This window comes from Lampetra fluviatilis, chromosome 3 (genome assembly GCF_964198595.1).
Source record: "Lampetra fluviatilis chromosome 3, kcLamFluv1.1, whole genome shotgun sequence".
Classification (NCBI taxonomy): Eukaryota; Metazoa; Chordata; class Hyperoartia; order Petromyzontiformes; family Petromyzontidae; genus Lampetra; species Lampetra fluviatilis.
In genome coordinates this window covers 13,193,695-13,214,832 of record NC_136277.1, presented here as the reverse complement: position 1 = coordinate 13,214,832, position 21,138 = coordinate 13,193,695, and the positions used below count along the sequence as shown (strand labels likewise).

The 21,138-nt window shown below is 46.9% G+C and overlaps 1 protein-coding gene across 1 annotated transcript in view; it reads left to right on the top strand.

Moving 5' to 3' along the window:
• Window positions 1-13,210, top strand: part of LOC144948378 (uncharacterized) — a 46,560-nt gene extending 33,350 nt beyond the window's left edge. Inside the window, exons 13-17 of the mRNA XM_078877805.1 lie at window positions 2,561-2,718; window positions 5,618-6,098; window positions 8,865-8,951; window positions 9,736-9,822; window positions 10,150-13,210. Of these exons, the coding sequence (XP_078733931.1) occupies window positions 2,561-2,718; window positions 5,618-6,098; window positions 8,865-8,951; window positions 9,736-9,822; window positions 10,150-11,171 (1,835 nt within the window). The 3' untranslated portion in view covers window positions 11,172-13,210. The remainder of the gene's footprint in view (window positions 1-2,560; window positions 2,719-5,617; window positions 6,099-8,864; window positions 8,952-9,735; window positions 9,823-10,149) is intronic.
• Window positions 13,211-21,138: the final 7,928 nt, after the last annotated feature.

Below are 21,138 nucleotides of genomic sequence, written 5' to 3'. Positions count from 1 at the left end.
GTGTGACCTGCCGATCGACTAACTGGTGTACCCATTTATACAGGGGGGGGGATTAATAAACTTCCACAAACGGCTGCACTGTGAGATCGGATCGAACCGTTGAGCTCGAGGTTGAAACTGAGTGTGCTGATACGCCATGGCCGCATCCTGTTTATGCTTATTTTAAAATGTATGTTCATATGGACAACACAACGCAGATGTAAAGCACAACGCTCTGGAACCACCCACACTCTTCACACACGTGACACGCTTGGATGAATCCATGCCTGCTCATGATGCCCTAAAAGCTAGCCATTGACATAAAGTTCCAAATTGTACCATTAATGTGAGATCAGGCAGTTGTCCCTTGCCAACCTGGTGGGGAGACCTTGCAGTCACCCTTATTTATCCTGGATATATAAAATTGCATAAATGACTCACTTGCGATGTGCGAGGTTGTCACAGACCAACGCAATGGACCCTAGTCCGTCCAAGAAAATGAACTGACTTTTAGCCGGGTGGTAGTGGTGCATGCATGTAGGTCAGTGTTGTGGAGTCGACGGTTGGTGGATCTTCCAATGGTTTTGAAACTCTCTTCTCGTGCGCGTCAAGGTGCCATACCCTGGCGTGCCAGAAGAAGGCTATACAGCAGAATGTGGACTCTGTGTATGGGATCGAGCGTTGCCCCCTTTGCATGTGTGCGTTTTCTGAAGGTTGCTCATTTCCTCCCAAATGTAATTACTTAATTGGCCGACAACACCTTCATATATATAGACAACCACAAAGCTTGGGAATTAGTTGGCGGTGGCTCACCGCCTCGCTACTTTCCCTTCTTGTCCGTGGTTCCTTTTCGCACCTGCGAGGTATTCTCTCTGTTCAAAAGTGAGCGAATACTGTGTGGCACGTTACAAGTTGATACAAATCATTATATGAACGTCATCCAGTGGTGGTGCTAGCCCATTGGGGTCCTGTAGCAGAAGTTCTATTAGGGGGTCCTCCTTTCAGTGTTTTAAATGTGAATGAGATAAGTAATTTCGACACAAATGGAGATGTAGTGAGATGGGAGAAATGTCAACATAACTAGAGATGTTGAATGAGAGATGGAGACAATTCGGGATGAGAGATTAATTGGCCTTTTAATGTTAAATAGCTTGTTAGGTTTATCTTGGTTTGAATTTGAGCTTAAATTTCATGTATCCATATGATTTCATGAAGCTGAGGTCCTTAGAGGTTCTTGGGACCATAGACTTTTGCTAGGTTTGCTCTAGCCTCCCATTCATAATTATTCCTGCGAGGTCATTGGTGGTCGTCATATGCATTTGTAATCGCGTGAAGGTTTGTAAATTGTACAAAATAAAAATTCACTGTCTCTTGTCAATCCACTGCTACGTTGGTCATCATAGTTGACAGCACTTGACAGTGCAAGTTTGTGGTGGTGGGGGGGGGAGAGTGGAAGTACCAGTGCAGATATCGGTCACCACTGATGTTAACCATTGCTTGGAATCGAACTCGGATCGCCATCTTCACACCAAATTGCACTAACCACTTGCATCACCGCTCCACTCTCAAGTGAGTGTAGTTTTGGTCAAGCTTAGTTGAAATTAAAAAGGCGATCGGAAGAGATTCGAAAATTCATGTGGTCACCTCGCCAAACATTAACCTCAAAATGTGCTTCGCTTTCAGTTCGAATGCAATTTGGGTGCAATGAGATTGATTTAGTCACGTGATGAATTTAGTCAAGAGAGTTTTGTCGCTTTGACAACCCTTTATTTAAAACCAAGACAACAGTTCTTAAAATATGAAAGTCGAGTTTACATCGATGAGCCTATGTATATTTTTTAAAGCAAGGTTTTATTTAAAACAGACATTAATACGCAAGGGAAACAAAAAAAGTGTTAGGGGTCAATTATTAAGAAAATAAGAATAGGTTTCACCTTTTCTGGAAATAAAACGGGATATGTGAAGATGGTCAAGAACCAAATAGAATTCCTTTTGCAAGCCTTCATCAGTGTGAGACAAGACCATGAAGAAAGCTGCCTCTGCTGTAGTTAATGCAGAAATGATTCCTTGCAAAAGTTTTATATTTGATGTTTGAACATCTGAAACACCTACACCATTGGAACCTCATTTGCCAGTAGCAAAATATGATAATTGTTTTTTAAAGCTTTTATCTGGCAACAAAACTGACACCTTTTTTTACAAGGAGTCATGTTTGCATTGACCACAATACCTGCAGTCGGAATTCAAACAAAAAAACATAACTCTGATAATGTAACATACTTGGACAGTGTATACATCAGAGTTATGTTTTTTGTTTGCATTCCGACCGCAGGTATTGTGGTCAATGCAAACATGACTCCTTGTTGCCAGATAAAAGGGTAAAAAAAAAACAATTTTCAATTATCATCTGAAACACCTGTTTCATTGCCAGAAAGGGTTCAAACCTCTTATTTTTGTGACTGCCAAAAAGGTGTCATTAATTTGGCAGGGGGCGTGGCGTGGTGGGTTATGGTGGGGGCAGACCCCGTGTGCAAACTGTTCACCGCGGTCCCTAACCCTGCAATCTGCCGTTGGGAGGAAGCGGACTTGTCTCCGCGTACGAGGGGAGAGGCTTCACATGCGTTTGGAGTCCTCGGTCCTCTCTTCGTCTTCCTCTTCCTCCTCCTCTTCCTCCTCTTCCTCCTCATCCTTTTCCCCTGTACACGGAGACGCTTTCGTCGATTCGCTGTCATCTCCTGGGTGAGCCTCGTGCGCGAGGAGCGGTGGCGCAGCGGTCAGCGCGCCGAACTCAACCGGAGCAGCAGCAGGAGGACCCGGGTTCGATTTCTCGCTCACGGCAAAAAAACCGGTGACGATTATCCTCCCCCGTAGGTCTACTCGGCCTCAAACGAGCACTGCCTGGTGCGGTGTGCGGTCAACATCGTTACTGGGGAAGACAAAGGCGGCCGGTCGTGGTGGTGCTGGTCACCAACCCTCGTGTGCCGCGGTGCTGGCCTTCATAGGCGGTGCTCGCTGACAACCACTTGGCCCCAACAAGGATTCATACTCTTAGGTTCTTTCGATAAAGTCACGTAGGTAAAAAAAAATTATTATTATTATTAAAATAATAATAAATGAAAATAACTGAATTAAATGATTTGATTAAAATAAAAAATAACTAAATTAAATCATTTAATTTAGTTATTTTCATTTATTAATATTTATTTTAATTAAAATAAATGAAAATAACTACATTTAATCATTTCATTTAGTTATTTTGATTTATTTTTATTAAATCATTTTATTTAGTTATTTTCATTTATTTATTTTTTTACCTACGTGCCTTTACCGAAAGAACCTAATATTATGAATCCTTGCAGTCACGAAAGCTTCAAATCTAGAACCCAACACATCTGTCACGGGCGACACGGGCGGTGGGGGGGGGTCTTTGTCACATAGTTGCTCGTTCCATAGTCGATGGTGATGCTGATTTGTTTACATTACACAACACCCCCCCCCCCTGGGATGGTCGGTTAAATAGGGAACCACTTTGTGTGTGGACGTCAGCGGTGGTTGTTGTCGTTGCTGGTTACGTACGGTGCAAAAGAAGTTCGACCGCACGTAACATAGATGCTTTCAAACAGGTACCGTGCTCATCCGTTACCTGTCAACCCATACGGTTTATACCCCGTGATTCTTGTACAGGTAAATTGAGTTTTTCAGGTCCATACGGCGTACAGCCGTTTCAATACTGGCACATTTAAAAAATAAAATGTGTCTATTTGGTTGTGTTTCTCCCTTGTGATGGGACTTTGTGGGATGAACGTTGAGATTTATAAGGGCACGGCGTGACCAATAAGGTCTGAATTGGTCTGTAATAAGGTAGGGCACTGATAAGGGGTTGACATGTTTGCTATACACTACTAACCACCAGAGGTGGGACAAAGTCATTGTTATGCAAGTCCAAGTCGAGTCGCAAGTCATCAAATTCATGACTCGAGTCTGACTCGAGTCCAAGTCACATGACTCGAGTCCACATCTCATAGGTGGGACAAAGTCATTGTTATGCAAGTCCAAGTCGAGTCGCAAGTCATCAAATTCATGACTCGAGTCTGACTCGAGTCCAAGTCACATGACTCGAGTCCACACCTCTGCTAACCACTGCATTACTATACACTGCACTATACACTACACTATACCACACCTATCAACCCATAGGGATTACCCACATTCTTGTACAGGGAAATAATGTTTTCATGTCCATACGGCGTACAGCCGTTTCAATACTGGCACATTTAAAAAATAAAATGTGTCTATTTGGTTGTGTTTCTCCCTTGTGATGGGACTTTGCGGGATGCACGTTGAGATTTATAAGTGGCACGGGGTGACCAACACGGTCTGAATTGAATTTTGATTTAAAGCTTTCGTGACTGCAGGGATTCATATTCTTGGTTCTTTCGGTAAAGTCACGTAGAAGGGAAATAAAATAATAATATAAGTAAAAACCAATAAAAATTCTCAACGATGTTTCGACTGCAACACAAGCAATCGTCATCAGGTGTTTTATTATTTCCCTTCTACGTGACTTTACCGAAACAACCAAGAGTATGGTCTGAATTGGTCTGTAATAAGGTAGGGCACTGATAATAAGGGGTTGACAGGTATGAGTACTTTATATTCCCCCCCCATCCTCTTTTATGCTCCACATCTACATACAATAATTTATCAACGGTGGTGAAGTATGGTAAAATAATCCTCCCCCCCCCCACTCGGCGTGGTGAGGCAGTGGATTAACCAAAGGGTTGTGCATGTTACATGGAATCCGCCTAATTCAACAGTAGCTTGGGGGTTTGTTTCGTGATTATGGCGGTTGTTATTACGCTCCTGCCCGGGTGGTTGTTTTTGTGTGTGTGTTGTCCTTCCCCCGCACCTCCAATTAGCTACGTACGGTGCGAAAGAACTTGAACGTACGTTCTGCACATAAATCCGTAACCACTTTGTGGGATGTCGGCAGTGGTTGCAATGTGGCTGCACTGGCGCCTGCCATGGGAATGTGGAATTTCCGTGAGGGCAGTTTGACATTTGTTAATGGCGTGAGCTTATGTACACGTACAGCCAGCCGGCTTGTTATTCCACTGCTGAATGAGAGGGCTCGCCACACAGTGCAGATCGTGGGGGTATTTTGACCGTACGTCACCACACGCCACGGTGCGGGTGGGTGAAGGCGGGGAGCGTGTAAGTTCAGTACAACAATTGATTTTGCTCCACTGCACCAGCAAATTGGTGATGGACTTTCATGTGTAAGAATTACTTTGAAATTCATGTGGTGATTATTTTCAGTTTTGTATTAAAATTATTTGTTACTGAGAGGCTCTTAATTGGAAGAACTGCTCCCAATATTAAAATATGACTTTGTGTCTGGGCTGAGCCACTTTAGCAGTATTTTTTTCCCATTCATTCTGACCACAGCCCTGAGACCATCATTGAACAAAAATACTGTAAAATCACCATCGGGCACTTCCTAATACAGTCACTTGCATTGGTGGATTAAAACGTGGGAGAATTTCCTCACTTATGTCACGCTTGACCCCAATGTAACATTATTTGTTAACCAAAGTTTACTTTGATCGCGGTGACATGCCTAATCGTGTCTGAACAGAGAATGGCGTGCGCGGTGGCCACCCCGATTCTGGAGCCGAGCGGGGACTTCCCGGCGTGGCTGGAGGCGCAGGGCGTGAACGAGGAAGTGGCCCGGGCCATGGACTCGGAGCTGGGCATCCGGGACTACGGGGTCCTGCGCGCCTGCGTCAGGGACGGCCTCGTGCGGGCCGAGCTGCTGGCCACGGCGCGCGACCGCCTGCCCTTCGGCTTCTACGCCGTGCTGCGGCAGGTGGTGAAGGCCCTGCAGGATTCCGAACCCCACGACGCTGAGACGCCGCGATGGGACGACGCCGCTTCCTCCCCTGGCGACGTGACCCTGGGAGGCCTGGTGGAGGTGCTGCTCGCTCTGTTCAGTGGCTTGAGCCGGGAGCTACTGCTGTCTGTGCAGAGGCTGGGCGAGTGGGATGGATTAAAGTTGGGAACAGTTGCTGGCAGTTTTGAAGATGAGACCACTGAAATGGATCGTCATGTCGAAAATGGTACGAAACTCTTAAACCTCTCATCATTTCAGTAGAATAGTTCACAGAGTGGAAACTTAATACTTGAGTTTGAGGAATAAAGTATCGTGATACCAGCTGCAAATACGACGAACAATGCCGCACTTGCGTTTTGTTCCTGTATAGCGCATTGAGATAACACGATTCATTCGAAATCATGATGCAGCTTGTTTGCTGCCGCAAGCTCCCTGCCATCATCAGCCCACAATGAACGAATTTGGTGAAGTGTGGTAAAATAACCAGCATGATCCGCACGGCCTGGAGAGTCTCTCATCCAGCAGTGGAATGGCAAGGACAAGTGCAATTTAATAACTGTCCCCAAGTGCAATTTAATAACTGTCCCCTTTCCAGCATTGAGCTGTCATGCCTCTGATTAAGCATTGTTAGCTGCTTACCGTGCGAAAGAAGTTTAACATAAACACATACCTCATTCGAGATCTTGAGCCATTGATGGAAACTCCACTTTCCTGTGATGGGGACCGCATCCTTCCTGAGATGCCATTGTTAACTATACAACAGCGGTGCCTGTTTTATTGACCCTGGATCGATGAGTCAACCCCCGAGTGAGTTTGAACTTGAGCCTTCCCACTTGCAAGTCGACCACTCCCTTAAGATACTAGGTTTATCCCAGTTTTTCTTAACACCTGTTTTGTTGCCAGAAAAAAGGGGAAAAACCTATTGTCATATTTTGGTACTGGCAAAGGAGGTCCCATGGTGTAGACACTCCCTTAAGCTCTGCCACTTAGCCAGTTTGACTATGGAAGCGGTTCCATGATTTCGGATTTGTAGATTTTCAACATTTTAAAAGGTGTGGGTAATCCTTGGTGTAATCGCAAAGTGGATCTTACTTGGGCGTAGTGTGTTGACTATTCGGAACTGCATTTCAGATGGACATACCGTCCACCTTGCTGGATAAGGGAGAAATTTTCATGCTGCGGTGTCGGATGTACGAAGACTGAGCTGACTTTTTCACCCACACTGGGATAGTGATGCAGCATTCCGTTTCACGTTTGTGTCTTATCGCTGACGTATTCTGTAATTAAGCCATGTTCACCAAACTGGTCAATTTCCCCCAAAACGACACATCGTACGTATTGTGTACGAGTACTGCCCAGATGTGTCAATCAACTCCTGGATGAGGGCCTCTCCATGCCTGTGTGGATTCTGGGCATTATTTGACCGTACACGACCACACCGGTCACTGTGTGTATAATGGCAATTGCGACATTTTGAAAGTTGAGATTTGCCTGATTTGTCGAATTGCCTTATGAGATCACATATTGGGTGATTCATTGATATATGAACCTGATGGCGGGACCCCGGGGTTCCCATAAGCCCCCGGCTCTCGCATAAACTGCGTTGTTTGTTGAAGACGAACGATATGGCAATATATTCCTTTCGACGAGCTCTACACGATGCGCTTGTCAAAGTTTCAAAGTTTTGTTTCTTCTGCGCATTCGTCCTCGCTGCTGCGCTTGGACGACATGACAACAGAATGATCCGCGCCAGGTGGGTCGCGGCGTTCATGTGTGCGGTGGGACGGAGTCGCCAAAAATCAATTAATTTATTACGATTTTGACTTCCGTTTATTTGGGACCATGAGTTCCCACCCTAAGGTTCATATATGCACCCCACTATTTCAAAGCTTTTATGTGGCTCTCGCCACACTCAATACACTTCATGAATCCCTTTGACATTCTCCTTTGTCATATATGCAGCCATCGGTTTCACCAATATTCAATCACCCTTTCGAGAAGACTTGTTATTAAAACATCACAGGTGTATCTATACAGTGATCGTCCTGAGTACAACATTACAATGTACACGTACAGCCCTTCAAAAATGTATTTGGTTACTCTTCCATCTATTTTACAATTTAATGCAGAACGGCTGATTCTGTATAATATCTTCGCTTGCAGTTGTATTTGACACGTCATTTTTACATTCGAGTGAAATAATTACCCTAATCCCCTGTTAATGTTTGCGTCACTACATTTTGCTGTGAATGGTTTTAAATGTAATTTGTCAGAAGCCAACCTTTGTTAAAAGAAATTAATAGAGTTTAATATTGATTTATATCCGTGCATTCTTTTTGTTATTCCATCTGTGACGCTATTGCTTGTTTGCTCTGATTTATCTTTACTTCGGAGTTGCACGTGATCATTTGTTATTTGCTTTTGTAATTTTGATGACTCGGGGTCTGAGGTCGCAATCGGGTACCCGATACCCGTACCCTACCCGATACCCGGCTACCCGTACCCGGCCAGGTACGGGTAGCCGTTTGCGACCCTGGTGCGGCCGGGTACAGATAGGCCGTGAGTCACTGGTGAGTAACCGTTTGTCACTCATTTCCCAACGTCTTGTCTCTTCTCACAATTCAAGTTCCTAGAATCAACCCACCCGCGCCTGCAACATGGCTTCATCCTAGAGGTCGCAATCGGGTACCCGATACCCGTACCCTACCCGATACCCGGCTACCTGTACCCGTACCCGGCCGGGTACGGGTACCCGTTTGCGACCCTGGTGCGGCCGAGTACGGGTACGGGTAAGGAATCAAAACCCGTTTGTGACCTCTGCTCGGGGTCCACTCTTGCAAATGAATCTTTCGGTCTCTCGAGGATTCACCTGCTCATTAGAAATTAGTGGAGTGCCTACAAATTTGATGACCCTGTACATACTCTGTATTGATGACTTGTATGTGTCAGTGGCTTATACGCGTGTTGATGCAGTGGCTTTGTATATGTGCAGATAAGCCAGACGAGAGGTCCACTCCAGTCATGGATGCCTCCTATGGCAGCATAGCAGCGGATCATGTTAAAATGGAGTCCTATGAAGGTACGGCTTGAACACCATTGTGTATAGAATATCACCATATTCATTGCAAGTTATGTTAACTATTTTACTGTTACTTTATGTTACTGTTTATATGTTATCCATAATAGAGGTTATTTTGAGCTAGATCGTGTAAATAAAAATGTGTCGTTAAACCCGCCACCACCCAACATGTCCAATTAATAAGGTTTGTCACGTCAACAAAACTGTACTCGAATTGTAAATGTTGTGGTTTTACTCTCCAACACACACCGGTGTGCTGAACTAGTAAATAATTGGCATGTTCTGTTTACCTAACAAACATTACTAATTAGCTGTGTCAGGTGGTAGCGGGCTTTAACGACACATTCATATATACACGATCTAACCCAAAAGCCTCCATCATGGATAATATTGGTCGCGAAAGCCTACGTGTTAAACTGTTTATATGTTATTTAAAATATCCCATTTATTCGTAGTGTTATATTGCGGAACAATAGTTTGTTGTGTCGATGTTATTGTAATGTAGCCCTACCACCGCACACCCGTGCTTGGTCACTGTCGGTTGGTAAAGGAACCATTTAGATGTCACTTGCCGCTGATGGTAGCCGTGACCGCGAATCAAAGTCGTGTCGCGGGTTCAGTATGCAGGGCAAGAACCACCGCACTACCGTTCTTCATTTTTAGAAAGGACGTTAATCGATGACATGTCACAGGGTCATTCGCGCAAAAGTGACCGATGCAGCAATAACTTTGCCTGACACCAGTTTCGTTTGAACACTTGACCGCTTGTTTTCCCCACTTTCAGATGACGATGCTTATTTCTCGAATTCCATACTGGTTCCTCAATTGACAGAGCAAGACTCCGTGGAGTACACTACAAAGAAACGCTTTGGTAAGTGTGAGTCGAAACAGTGGATGTTTAAAACAAATGCTGATGGCACCAATGAATGCATGCAAAAAACCCGTCATCAAATTTGGTTCTTCGCTCAATTTGAATAATTTATAGTTTCCGTGAGATTTTTTTTTAAATACCAATGTGACGAATGCGAACACCATTTCTGTAATATGCCATTTTAATGCTCTGCATTTATACCCTGTCGCTTGGCCACGTTACTTCTCTTTCAACTGATTAATTAGCCAGGTCGACACTAACTTTCATTTCTACTTTATTCGCTTTAAACGCGTAACAGCAATGCGACTGGCGCATCTTCTGCTGCAGGTAAACGTCTGCTGGAGAGCCATCCAGATCTCATCATTGAAGGCGTGACCTCGCTGCCCAATGCGTACGAGGTAGGCGCTGGCCAATACGCTTTGACAGAGTCGGAGAAAGGCGAAATGACCGAAGCAGAAGAAGAAATCGCCGCCGCCACCGCCGTCGTGAAGACTGCAGCCCAGCCGCTGAGGGGGCGACGCTCATTCCCGCGCAGGCAAACCATCGGCAGGAGGGTCTCGGCAAAGCGTCGGCAGAAGCCCTCCGGTGGAGATACCGAGCCGTACGAGCGCAAGTGCTCGCTGACGAATGCAGCAGCCGCCGCAGCCGACAAGCCGCACCGCTGCAAGTTGTGCGGGCAGGTCTTCGCGCAGAGCAGCCAGCTGAAGGCCCACGCACGCACGCACGTGGGCGAGAAGTCCTACCGCTGCAAGGTGTGCGGTCAGGTGTTCGCGCAGGCGTTTGGCCTGCGGCGCCACCTGCAGATGCACTCGGGTGAGAAGCCGTTCTGCTGCGATGTGTGCGGCCACGGCTTCTCGCAAGCGTTCGGCCTCAAGCGGCACCAACAGATCCACACGGGCGAGCGGCCTCACCGCTGCCAGCTGTGCGGCAGCGGGTTCTCGCAGCCATGCGACCTCAAGATCCACCTGCGCAAGCACACGGGAGAGAAGCCCTTCTGCTGCAAGGTGTGCGGCCACGGCTTCTCCCAGCGCTGCCACCTGAAGATCCACCTGCGGAAGCACACGGGCGAGAAGCCCTACCGCTGCAAGGTGTGCGGCCAGTGCTTCTCGCAGAGCTTCAGCCTCAAGCGGCACCAGCAGATGCACACCGGCGATAGGCCGCACCGCTGCACCGAGTGCGGGCGCGGTTTCTCGCAGCCCGGCGACCTGAGGGCACACGAGCGCACGCACACGGGCGAGAAGCCATATAGCTGCGACGTGTGTGGCCAGACCTTCACGCGCTCCACTGGCCTGCGCTTCCACCAGCGTATGCACGTGGAGGAAAGTGGTGCTGTGGGGGAAACTTTTTGAGGCTGCCATCGTTGTATTCCAGCTGAGGTCGTAGGTTTTTCGCATTTGTGCCGTACTGTTTGGCACGATGTCCCCAATGCTTCACGCCACGCGCTGGTAAGGTTTTTCAGTTCGTGCACTTTTGGGTTGTGCCGCGTGTTGTTAGCCTAAGCGCGTGTTAGTCGGAAGCTCCCGGCACATGGAGCGAAACGTCGGACGTTGTGTTGAACAACGCGTAGTGGCACAACCTGAAACCACGTCAAAATGTTTTACTGTTAAGAACGATGGAGTACGAAAAAAAAATGGCCGGAGTAGATCAGGGGCCAGAGTACTTCTCTGGCGCTGCTGAAAACCTAGGTTCAAATCCAGCTTTCAGTTTCTGTTCTCAAGTGGAGTGAGTTGACAGTCTTGGCCTGGTCACAAATGACTGCACAAAACCCCACCGCGTTGAATTTGCCTTTCGCTTTATTTGGCTGAACATTTATCTTTATCGGGACGAATGGGAAAGTGCACCCCCTAGTGTATGGATGAAATTCAGTCGCTGAAACAGTTCTCAGAAGTCATTCTATGATGTCATTTTTTGCGGGCAGTTTTTATAACATGCGAGTGAGTGAGACTTTGGGAGACTTGGGGTCTCCCAAGTCTCACTTGTGAAAGAGGTGTGCTATTTCAATATGCTCTTTTCATCTGGTTATAGTCAGAAAGAGCATCGCAAGCAGCAGTCATGTTATGAGACCGGATCAAAATACAACTCGTAAGATTTTAGACAATGCCAGTAGACAAAGAGCAGATTTCAAACCACGCTTATTAAGGTGAGCTAATCAGGTATCTTGTTTTGGAGAATATAGGTGCGTGTTTAGTGTTATTTTTTTTGGCACAGTTCTTGGTACTGGGTTTAAATAACCAGATAAGAGTTTTGAATAAGGTTATGCGGCGAAGTCGAGGTTTAAGGTAAACGCACAGATACATGGCATGCCGAATTGTTAGTAGCAGACACACTACTACGAAATTGTCAGAGGCAGCAGCTGAAGCAAGAGCAGCTGTACAAATGTGTTGTCAATGCTTGTGGAATTCTTATCTAGTACAAACCATCCTGGTGTAGCGAGAGCACTGTGGATAGTGCGCTGTGCTGAGTACTTGGCAAACCTGAGTTCTATTTCTGGCCACAGCTAATATCGCTTGCAGATTTGTATCTGTGCCGCTCCTGGGTTCCAACCACATCAACCCGGCACTGACCAGCACGGTGAAGGATGGTCAAACAATCCCCCAGAGTCAGCGCACTGGGGGAGGCCTTCATCCAGCAGTGGATGGACGAAGGGTTGTAAATTACTATTTGTTTTTATTACTCACGGATATAGCCTCAAGACTGATGGCTCTTGTGACTCAACAGCCACAATCACCAGTGACAACACGTGCCGAGTCACACTTACATTGTCTCATATGAACGCGTGGAAACTTGCACTGGCAAAGTCAACAAAGCCATATTGCCACCCTTCTCAGACAAATATGAGGTCGCACTAGTTGGTAGAAATTCCAATTGTTTTATGATGGGGGGGGGGGCTTTCTTTCCATGGAGCTTGTTGACCCACAAGGTGGTACTCGATCGATTCATCACAGAGGGATAATGGTAGGCCAGGGTTGATCTCCAACCAATATTTAAACTTGCAACTTTTTTATACCCCTTTTACACCGTACAACTGAGCCGTGCCAAATCAGCCTGTCGTGACTCAGGAGGCACCGGTTACATTTTTTCTACCCCACCCATGGTCCTGCTTGGCCCCAAGACATATTCAGTTGTCTTGTGAGGCCAGAGTTGCTTTTGGCTCAGCTCTGCAAATATCCAGTGGGATCCACACACACACATATGCTGAGAGCCGTGCGCTGGTGCAGCTCAGATGTGTTCGGCTGGATCAGGCAATTAACTTGGTTTTGAGAAAGCTTCCTGGCGCTGTCAAATGCTCTTTAAGTTCGTGCATAAATGTGTTTGGCTTTTGAAGGCCAATGTAGTTCATGCTGAATTCACTGTTGGTGAAAAGTTTAATTTTTTTAATAAAAAATAAATAAAAATTCTCAACCCGGAATATGTCAAACGCAGCATCGAAATCATCCTCGGCATCACTAGCATTCATCGCCAAGGCCATCTGCAAACATTGTGATGTAATTTACATGTGTAGTGACGCCGACACATGTTGTGACTTTTAAGAACCTTTATTCAGACACAGCACTAACGATGCCCAGGATTGGTTCTTCAGGCTTGACCTTCATCTCTCGATTGTCCCCCGATCTCTGTGCTGGTCTTCTTTCATACCTCCCAAGCCCCCTCTCTGGAAGCTTCTTTCACCCCCCACTCCCTTCGGCCAATCCTGACCCTTCCCCACCAACGGTTCTCCACTGTCCTCCAGTCCACCACTTACTTTTCCTGCCTTTTTACCTTTCAAATATTTCCTCCAAAACCTTTCAATCTTGCCTCCCGACCAATCACAGTGGAGGCATCTGCACCAATGGGGGGAGGCATTGGCTTACGTCATGATTGTCAGACCGTACACTTGTGTCAGGTAAGCGGTCTGTTATCTCGGTCATTACACATGTAAAGCATGCTGGGTTTGGGCTTTGAAGACAGATTCATGCATATGTAATTTGCGTTCATCGTTATCCAATGTGGCAATGCAACTCAAGTTATGTACCACATGAGAAAGTGCTACGACCTATAACAGCAACGAGTTCAAATCAGTGTGCCTGAAGAAACCCATGCATGCCTGCAAAGGACCAACATGCAAAACTCTTGCAGAGATACATCAGCCTACTTAATGCCCTGGATTTGACAAACACCAAATTAATGAAGCATTCTCCAACTCACAGCATCGCGAGAGAGATGATGACGGCTCGGAGAGGACTTTATCCAACATGGCTGCTGCTGATCTTTCGTAAGGCTGCAGATGTGGATGCAGAGCCACAACTACAATTTCACATTCAGGTCAGATAGCCACATCAGAAGCAGCGGAGTGTATCACGTCATGTCTCCTTCGTATTTGTGGATCGGGCATTGCTTCATATGCTGGATGGTCCGTTCTGGATGATCACAATCGCACACTGGAGAGTTTTAATTTTGCAGGTATCCGCATCTGCCATGGTTTGTGCAGATGCGGTTTAGGGTGGACCATGAGCTTCGTGGAAGATCAAAACAATTGATCCGCGTTGGATTTTTCACAAGGTGTTTGTGAGTTCTGAACTCCCTTAACATTTTCCAAGCTTCATCGGGGTTAAATTCGCATTGTTAAAGGTTAAGGGAATGGGACCACAATGGCTTGCGTGACTTCCCCAGGTTGTGATTGCCAGTTTGTGGACCAGGTTGACCCTTGTTTTCGTTTTGGCGGCTACCTTTTTCATTTAGTCGCGAAAGGTTCGCGTACGGTCCAGCTTCATACCGACATAGGTTGGAGTGGGGTTGTTGTTTCACAGTGTTGCCGGAGAAGGTCACTTTCAGAGTGTGCTGATGATACGACAGCTGCTGCTGATATGACAACTATTTCAGGTCGGATACTTTTCAGTGTACATCAGATAATACAAATCTGGCAAATTATTTTAAGTAACACAAAAAATGAGTTTCATCTACTGAATGGAATGCGGCTGAGATATTGTCCGCCGAGAAGATAAGAGTGATGAACTCTGAGCATGTGCAGATGCTGAATGTTTTCGCTGCGTTAAAGGCGAACTGGAAAACGTCCTTCACCCATTACGGTCCACCACACCACTTGCTGTAAGACCACGTACATGTGCTCCCCGACTCCCTCTACCTCTTGTTTACCACACGATCCGTGATGGGGACCAGCGGGAGGGAGGTTGAAGAGTTTCCCCACTAGCCGTGCTGGCCACTTACTGCCAGGGAAATTCATCTAGCGCATGGCCTCTGCCTGCCACGCTTATTCTCGAGCCTACCCTCTCCACGCTACTCAACATGCACACAATGTCAATGCCACGCATTGATACACTTACAGCGGTTGCCATTGTCATAATCAGGGATAATTTTAGATGCGCGATGTGTTGATGATGCACCCAGGCCACACTCGCCATTCTCCCACTCGCACCGTCTGTCTCAGGAAAACAGTTTTATTGCATTCCAACACGACCTGCCCTTTCTAACTTACCCCCTTTCAGTGCTCGTGTATCTGGGTGCACCATCATATGCTACGCGGATTCTCCTGGAGGTGGTCTCGCGTCAAACTCGCCCATGTTTTACCACAGGGTCCGGGAGTCTCCATCTCACACCGAACTTTGCCAATTCTCTCTCACATGGGAAACCCATGGCTAGGTCACTCGCTAGGTTGCCGGGATGGAAACGCAGGTGGAGAGGTTCGGTTTGTGTCTTCTAGTTGACCTAAGCGCTAGTCGGGGTGCGTGCATGGGGTGAATGCATGGTGTGTGTGTGCATGGGCTGTGTGCGTGGTGTGTGTGGTGTGTGCATGGGGTGTTTGTGTGGGATGAGTGCATTGTGTGTGCAGTGTGTGCGTGGGGTGTGTGTGGTGTGTGCATGGGGTGTGTGTGGGGTGTATGTGTGCGTGGGGGGTGTATGTGGTATGTGCATGGTGTGTGTGTGTGGGGTGTATGTTTGCGTGGGGGGGGGGGGTGTGTGTGGTATGTGCATGGTGTGTGTGTGTGGGGTGTATGTGTGCGTGGGGGGTGTGTGTGGGGTGTATGTGTGGTGTGTGCATGGGGGTGTATGTGTGCGTGGGGAGTGGGGGTGTGTGTGTGTTTGTAGGGTGTCTGTGTAGTGTGTGCATGGAGTGTTTGTGTGGGATGTGTGCATGGTGTGTGCAGTGTGAGTATGCGTGGGGTGTATGTGTGCGTGGTGTGTGTGGCGTGTGCGTGGGGTGCAAGCATGGTGTGTGTGTGTGGGGTTTGCTTGTTATGTGAATGGTGTGTATATGCGTGGGGTGTGTGTGTGGTGCAAGCAAGTAAAACAATCTTCATAAACGTTCCAACAAAACCATAAATGCCAAAAAACATTGCTACAAATGAAAAATATATATTTACAAAATACTGAAAAAATTGTATTTACAAAATACTGAACACGAGGCTTGTTTGCAAACTTTCATGAAAGCAAGACGTATTGCACATTTACATCTTCTGCATTAATACTGTCACTGTGATGGTCTTCCTCGAAATTCAATACACGGTGAAACTAAACTAATATATATACAGTTATTATTATATACGAGTTAAAAACATCCTTAGCTATTTCAGTAACAGTGAGTCAAGAGAAAGGAGGGGGGGTATTGGGCGGTGATGGTTGGGTGGTTAGTGTGCATGGGTGGTGGGTGCGTGATGTGTGTAAGTGGGTGGTGTGTGTGTGGTGTGTGTTGTGGGTGGGTGGGGTGGTTTGTGGGGGTGGTTTGTGTGGGTGGGTGTGTGGTGGGTGGGTGGCGTGTGTCTGGGTGGGTGGCGTGTGTCTGGGTGGGTGGCGTGTGTGATGTGTGTAGGTGGATGGTGTGTGCATGGCATTGGGTGTGTGTATGCGTGGGGTATATGTGTGTGTGAGGTGTGTGTGTGGTGTGTGTGTGATGTGGGTGGTGGGTGGGTGGTGTGTGGATGGGGTGGTTTGTGTGGGTGGGTGGCGTGTGTCTGGGTGGGTGGCGTGTGCATGGGTGGGTGCGTGATGTGTGTAGATGGATGGGGTGTGTGTGGGTGGGTGATGTGTGTGGGTGGTGTGTGTGGGTGGGTGAGTGGGTGTTGTGTGTGTGTGGTGGGTGTGGGTGGGGTGCCTGTGGGTTAGTGGGGTGCGTGTGGGTGGGTGTGTGTGGGTTAGTGGGGTGCGTGTGGGTGGGTGTGTGTGGGTTGGTGGGGTGTGTGTGGGTGTGTGTGTGTGGATGGGGTGGTGTGTGTGGGTTTGTGTGGTGTGAGTGGGTGGTGGGGTGTGTGGTGGGTGTGGGTGGTGTGTGTGTGTGTGGTGGGTGTGGGTGGGGTGTGTGTGGGTGGGTGGGTGGGGTGTGTGGGTGGGGTGTGTGTGTGTGGGGTGTGTGCAGGTGGTGTGGTGGGAGGTTGCAGGATGGCCATGTCTTGGGGTCTGGGGTCGGGTCTCTGCCTCTTCCATTCCAGGTGTTGACATCCCCCGGTGGCGTCACCTGTTCCGGGCACAAACCCAGGGGAAGCATGGGTCATCAAGGAACAGAGCACTCAAGACACACAGCAGGTCTCCAAGTCGTGTCTCAAGATGCTGCATGACACAGTGCGACAAGGGAGTGACTCACCGACGAGGGAAGCAGCCAGCTGGATGCAGTGCAATACAAATTTAGATTTATCTTCTCCATGTAAATTTGGTGGAAAAGATGTTTTGGGGTGACGAAATGTTAACATACATTTCTTCAGGATGATCATGTATTTTTAAGTTATGTTAATTAAACAATTCCGATTGTTATGAAATAAATAGCTTACACCAAAACAGAACTCCTAGACAAAATAATCATTTTCCTTTACAATACAGATCTTTGGTCTTTTCTGAAATTGAACATGTATCTTGTCGATTGTACTTTAGCGGAAAGATTTACATGAGAACTGAGCTTTTGTTAACAAGCTCAAAATAAGAGCTGAGCTATTTTTGAATGTAATCTCCAAGCGAATTGTTATGTAATATTATTTAATGCTTGCTTTTCAACATTCCAGTTTCCTGAAATCTAAATAAATTGGCATATTTGCCCACGTGACAACATCGTCTGATTGGCTGTCAGCAGAGGGAAAAGCTGAAAATTGGCAAATACCTAGACGATCTAATCCAAAAGTAATGAATTATGAATCTAAGATTGGTCGTGAAAGCTGAGATATAATATTTTATAACCTTTTAACGTGCACAGTACTCGCTCACTCCCACAACGCGAGAAACCACAGAATCACAATTGTCTAAGCTCCGAGGTCCTCGATACGTTAAGGTGTTATCGGCCAAATAATGAGTGGCTTTAAATGTTGGAGGAAACTGGGGATCCGGAAAGAAAAAAATCCACGCATGCGCGGCGAAAAACACTCAATCCCATACAGACGGAACAGGTGGAGTCCACATTTTTAAATCCTTTATATTAAGTTCACTTGCTTGCTTGCTTGCGCGCTTACGACCGTGCAAAATTTTCGGTCGTTTTTTAACCCACTTCCAGTGATCCAATCGAGCTGACATTTTGCACACAGACTCGTTGTGCGTGACAATGTATTTTAGTGAGAAAAAAAAATTCCAAAATTTTCCACTTTTTAGGAAAAATTTTTTTTATATTTAATTACCAATTGCTTAATGGTGGCAGGCAATCATCTGACCCATAGGTGGCAGCCATCTCAAGCCAGAGGACGAGAGGACTCTAGCCGCCCGTTTCAAAGACAAATGTGGGCTGGGTTGTGGCCCATTGAACACGCATGTAATGGATTTATAGTGAAAAACTTTGTTTTTACGGGTTAATTTTGTTGTTGTACTGCCTTCTCCTTGCAAGCCAGGATACGGCGTCCACGGGAAAGGGAGTAATCCACCAACCCTTACCTCCACTGTACTGGAGTGGTGGGGTGCGCCAATGATGGGGGCCTTTATTCTTCCGCATTGCAGCAGCAATGCTTCCGGACGAATCTAAGAAATGTCCGGAGTCCCTGCCGCACTCGTGCAAATCTCCGCCCAGGCCCCCTCGATGCCTTCGTTCCGGTGTTGGTGACAGCTTCACTTGTCGCTTGATGGCTGTGCTGGTGTTCCACCAGGGCAGTGTGGGAACTGCCGTTCGTGCTGCTGTGCTGCTGTTCCAGGGCAGTGTGGAAACTGCCGTTCGATCTGCTGCGCTGGTGTTCCATGACAGTGTGGGAACTGCCGTTCGTGCTGCTGTTCTGCTGTTCCATGACAGTGTGGGAACTGCCGTTCGTGCTGCTGTGCTGGTATTCCAGGGTAGTGTGGGAACTGCCGTTCGTGCTGCTGTGCTGGTATTCCAGGGTAGTGTGGGAACTGGCGTTCGAGCTGAAAGAGAGTTGTGAGTGCCACTGTTATGCCTCTGTCTGTCTTTCATTATTCATGCTGAAACTTTCCTACTGCAATACAATTCCATTATCTATCCTACTGCTACTCCCTGCCCTGCCCCCCCCCAGCCACAACCAGGACTACCCCTGTCAGAATATATTCAGAATCAGAATATTGATTTAGACTGTGGGAATATTATGACCTATAAAGCTCCTTTTCACAGATGTCAAGTACATCACTGCCCCTACCCCTATCACTACCCCAAACGATCAAGCAGAGTGGTGGGAATTCCCCATTCCCATAGCAGGGGCCAATCTCTAAATGAAGACCAATGTTAGAATTATGTCCAGTACTGCTGGACATCATACTGGACATCCGTGAAAAAGAGCTTCAGACCTTATCGAATTCCTCCAGTATAAATACATATTCTGATTATTTTCTAGAGTCATAGGCAGAGGAGAAGTGGAAGATCTGGAGCCTAGAGTTGAACAAGAGCATGAAGTCGACAATAAAGATGGCTGGGGAAGGACGGTTTCAGACGGCAGAGGAGAAAGAGCAACCTCTCAATGAGATCTGCATGCAGAGCGAAATCATTGTTTTCTCTAAGCTCATTGGAGCAGGGAGAAACATCAAAGTCACGTCATAAGAACTTAACCGACACAAATATTCTTCAAGATGCACGTGGAGACTCACAATCGGCTCTTGGCTGACACGAAATCTTCCTCGAGATCTAACCCAGAATCATTCGTCCTTCCCTGTTCGCATTGGCTCACACGATCCACCTCCACGATCTCGTCCATTTTAATCGATGCGTCCACTGCATCCGGTTCATTGTGACTAGCGTGGCTTTCGACCTTGGTGCCATCCTGAATCCACTTGTAGCTCAAAGCCTCTTCAGGCGTGAGCCGGCGAACGGGATCCCACCTGCCAAGATATAAACGGGGAATCGTCAGGGTTCAGTTACCATCTACATTTCTTCTAACCATGGGGTGGAGGTGTGGCACATGCAATTATTTACATTCATTGTGCTAACGAATGTAAGAAGGCACAAGGCCAGAAATATTGCCCTGTTATGACACAAAGCCACTCCCTGTCAGTAAAACATCACTCTTAGTAGTGTGTACTCTTTATGAAAGTGCTGATGGTGACAATAAAGATGGCTGGGGAAGGACGGTTCCAGACGGCAGAGGAGAAAGAGCAACCTCTCAATGAGATCTGCATGCAGAGCGAAATCATTGTTTTCTCTAAGCTCATTGGAGTAGGGAGAAACATCAAAGTCACGTCATAAGAACTTAACCGACGCAAATATTCTTCAAAATGCACGTGGAGACTCACAATCGGCTCTTGACTGACACGAAATCTTCCTCGAGATCTAACCCAGAATCATTCGTCCTTCCCTGTTCGCATTGGCTCACACGATCCACCTCCACGATCTCGTCCATTTTAATCGATGCGTCCACTGCATCCGGTTCATTGTGACTAGCGTGGCTTTCGACCTTGGTGCCATCCTCAATCCACTTGTAGCTCAAAGCCTCTTCAGGCGTGAGCCGGCGAACGGGATCCCACCTGCCAAGATATAAACGGGGAATCGTCAGGGTTCAGTTACCGTCTACATTTCTTCTAACCATGGGGTGGAGGTGTGGCACATGCAATTATTTACATTTATTGTGCTAACGAATGTAAGAAGGCACAAGGCCAGATATATTGCCCTGTTATGACACAAAGCCACTCCCTGTCAGTAAAACATCACTCTTAGTAGTGTGTACTCTTTATGAAAGTGCTGATGGTGACAATAAAGATGGCTGGGGAAGGACGGTTCCAGACGGCAGAGGAGAAAGAGCAACTTCTCAATGAGATCTGCATGCAGAGCGAAATCATTGTTTTCTCTAAGCTCATTGGAGTAGGGAGAAACATCAAAGTCACGTCATAAGAACTTAACCGACGCAAATATTCTTCAAAATGCACGTGGAGACTCACAATCGGCTCTTGACTGACACGAAATCTTCCTCGAGATCTAAC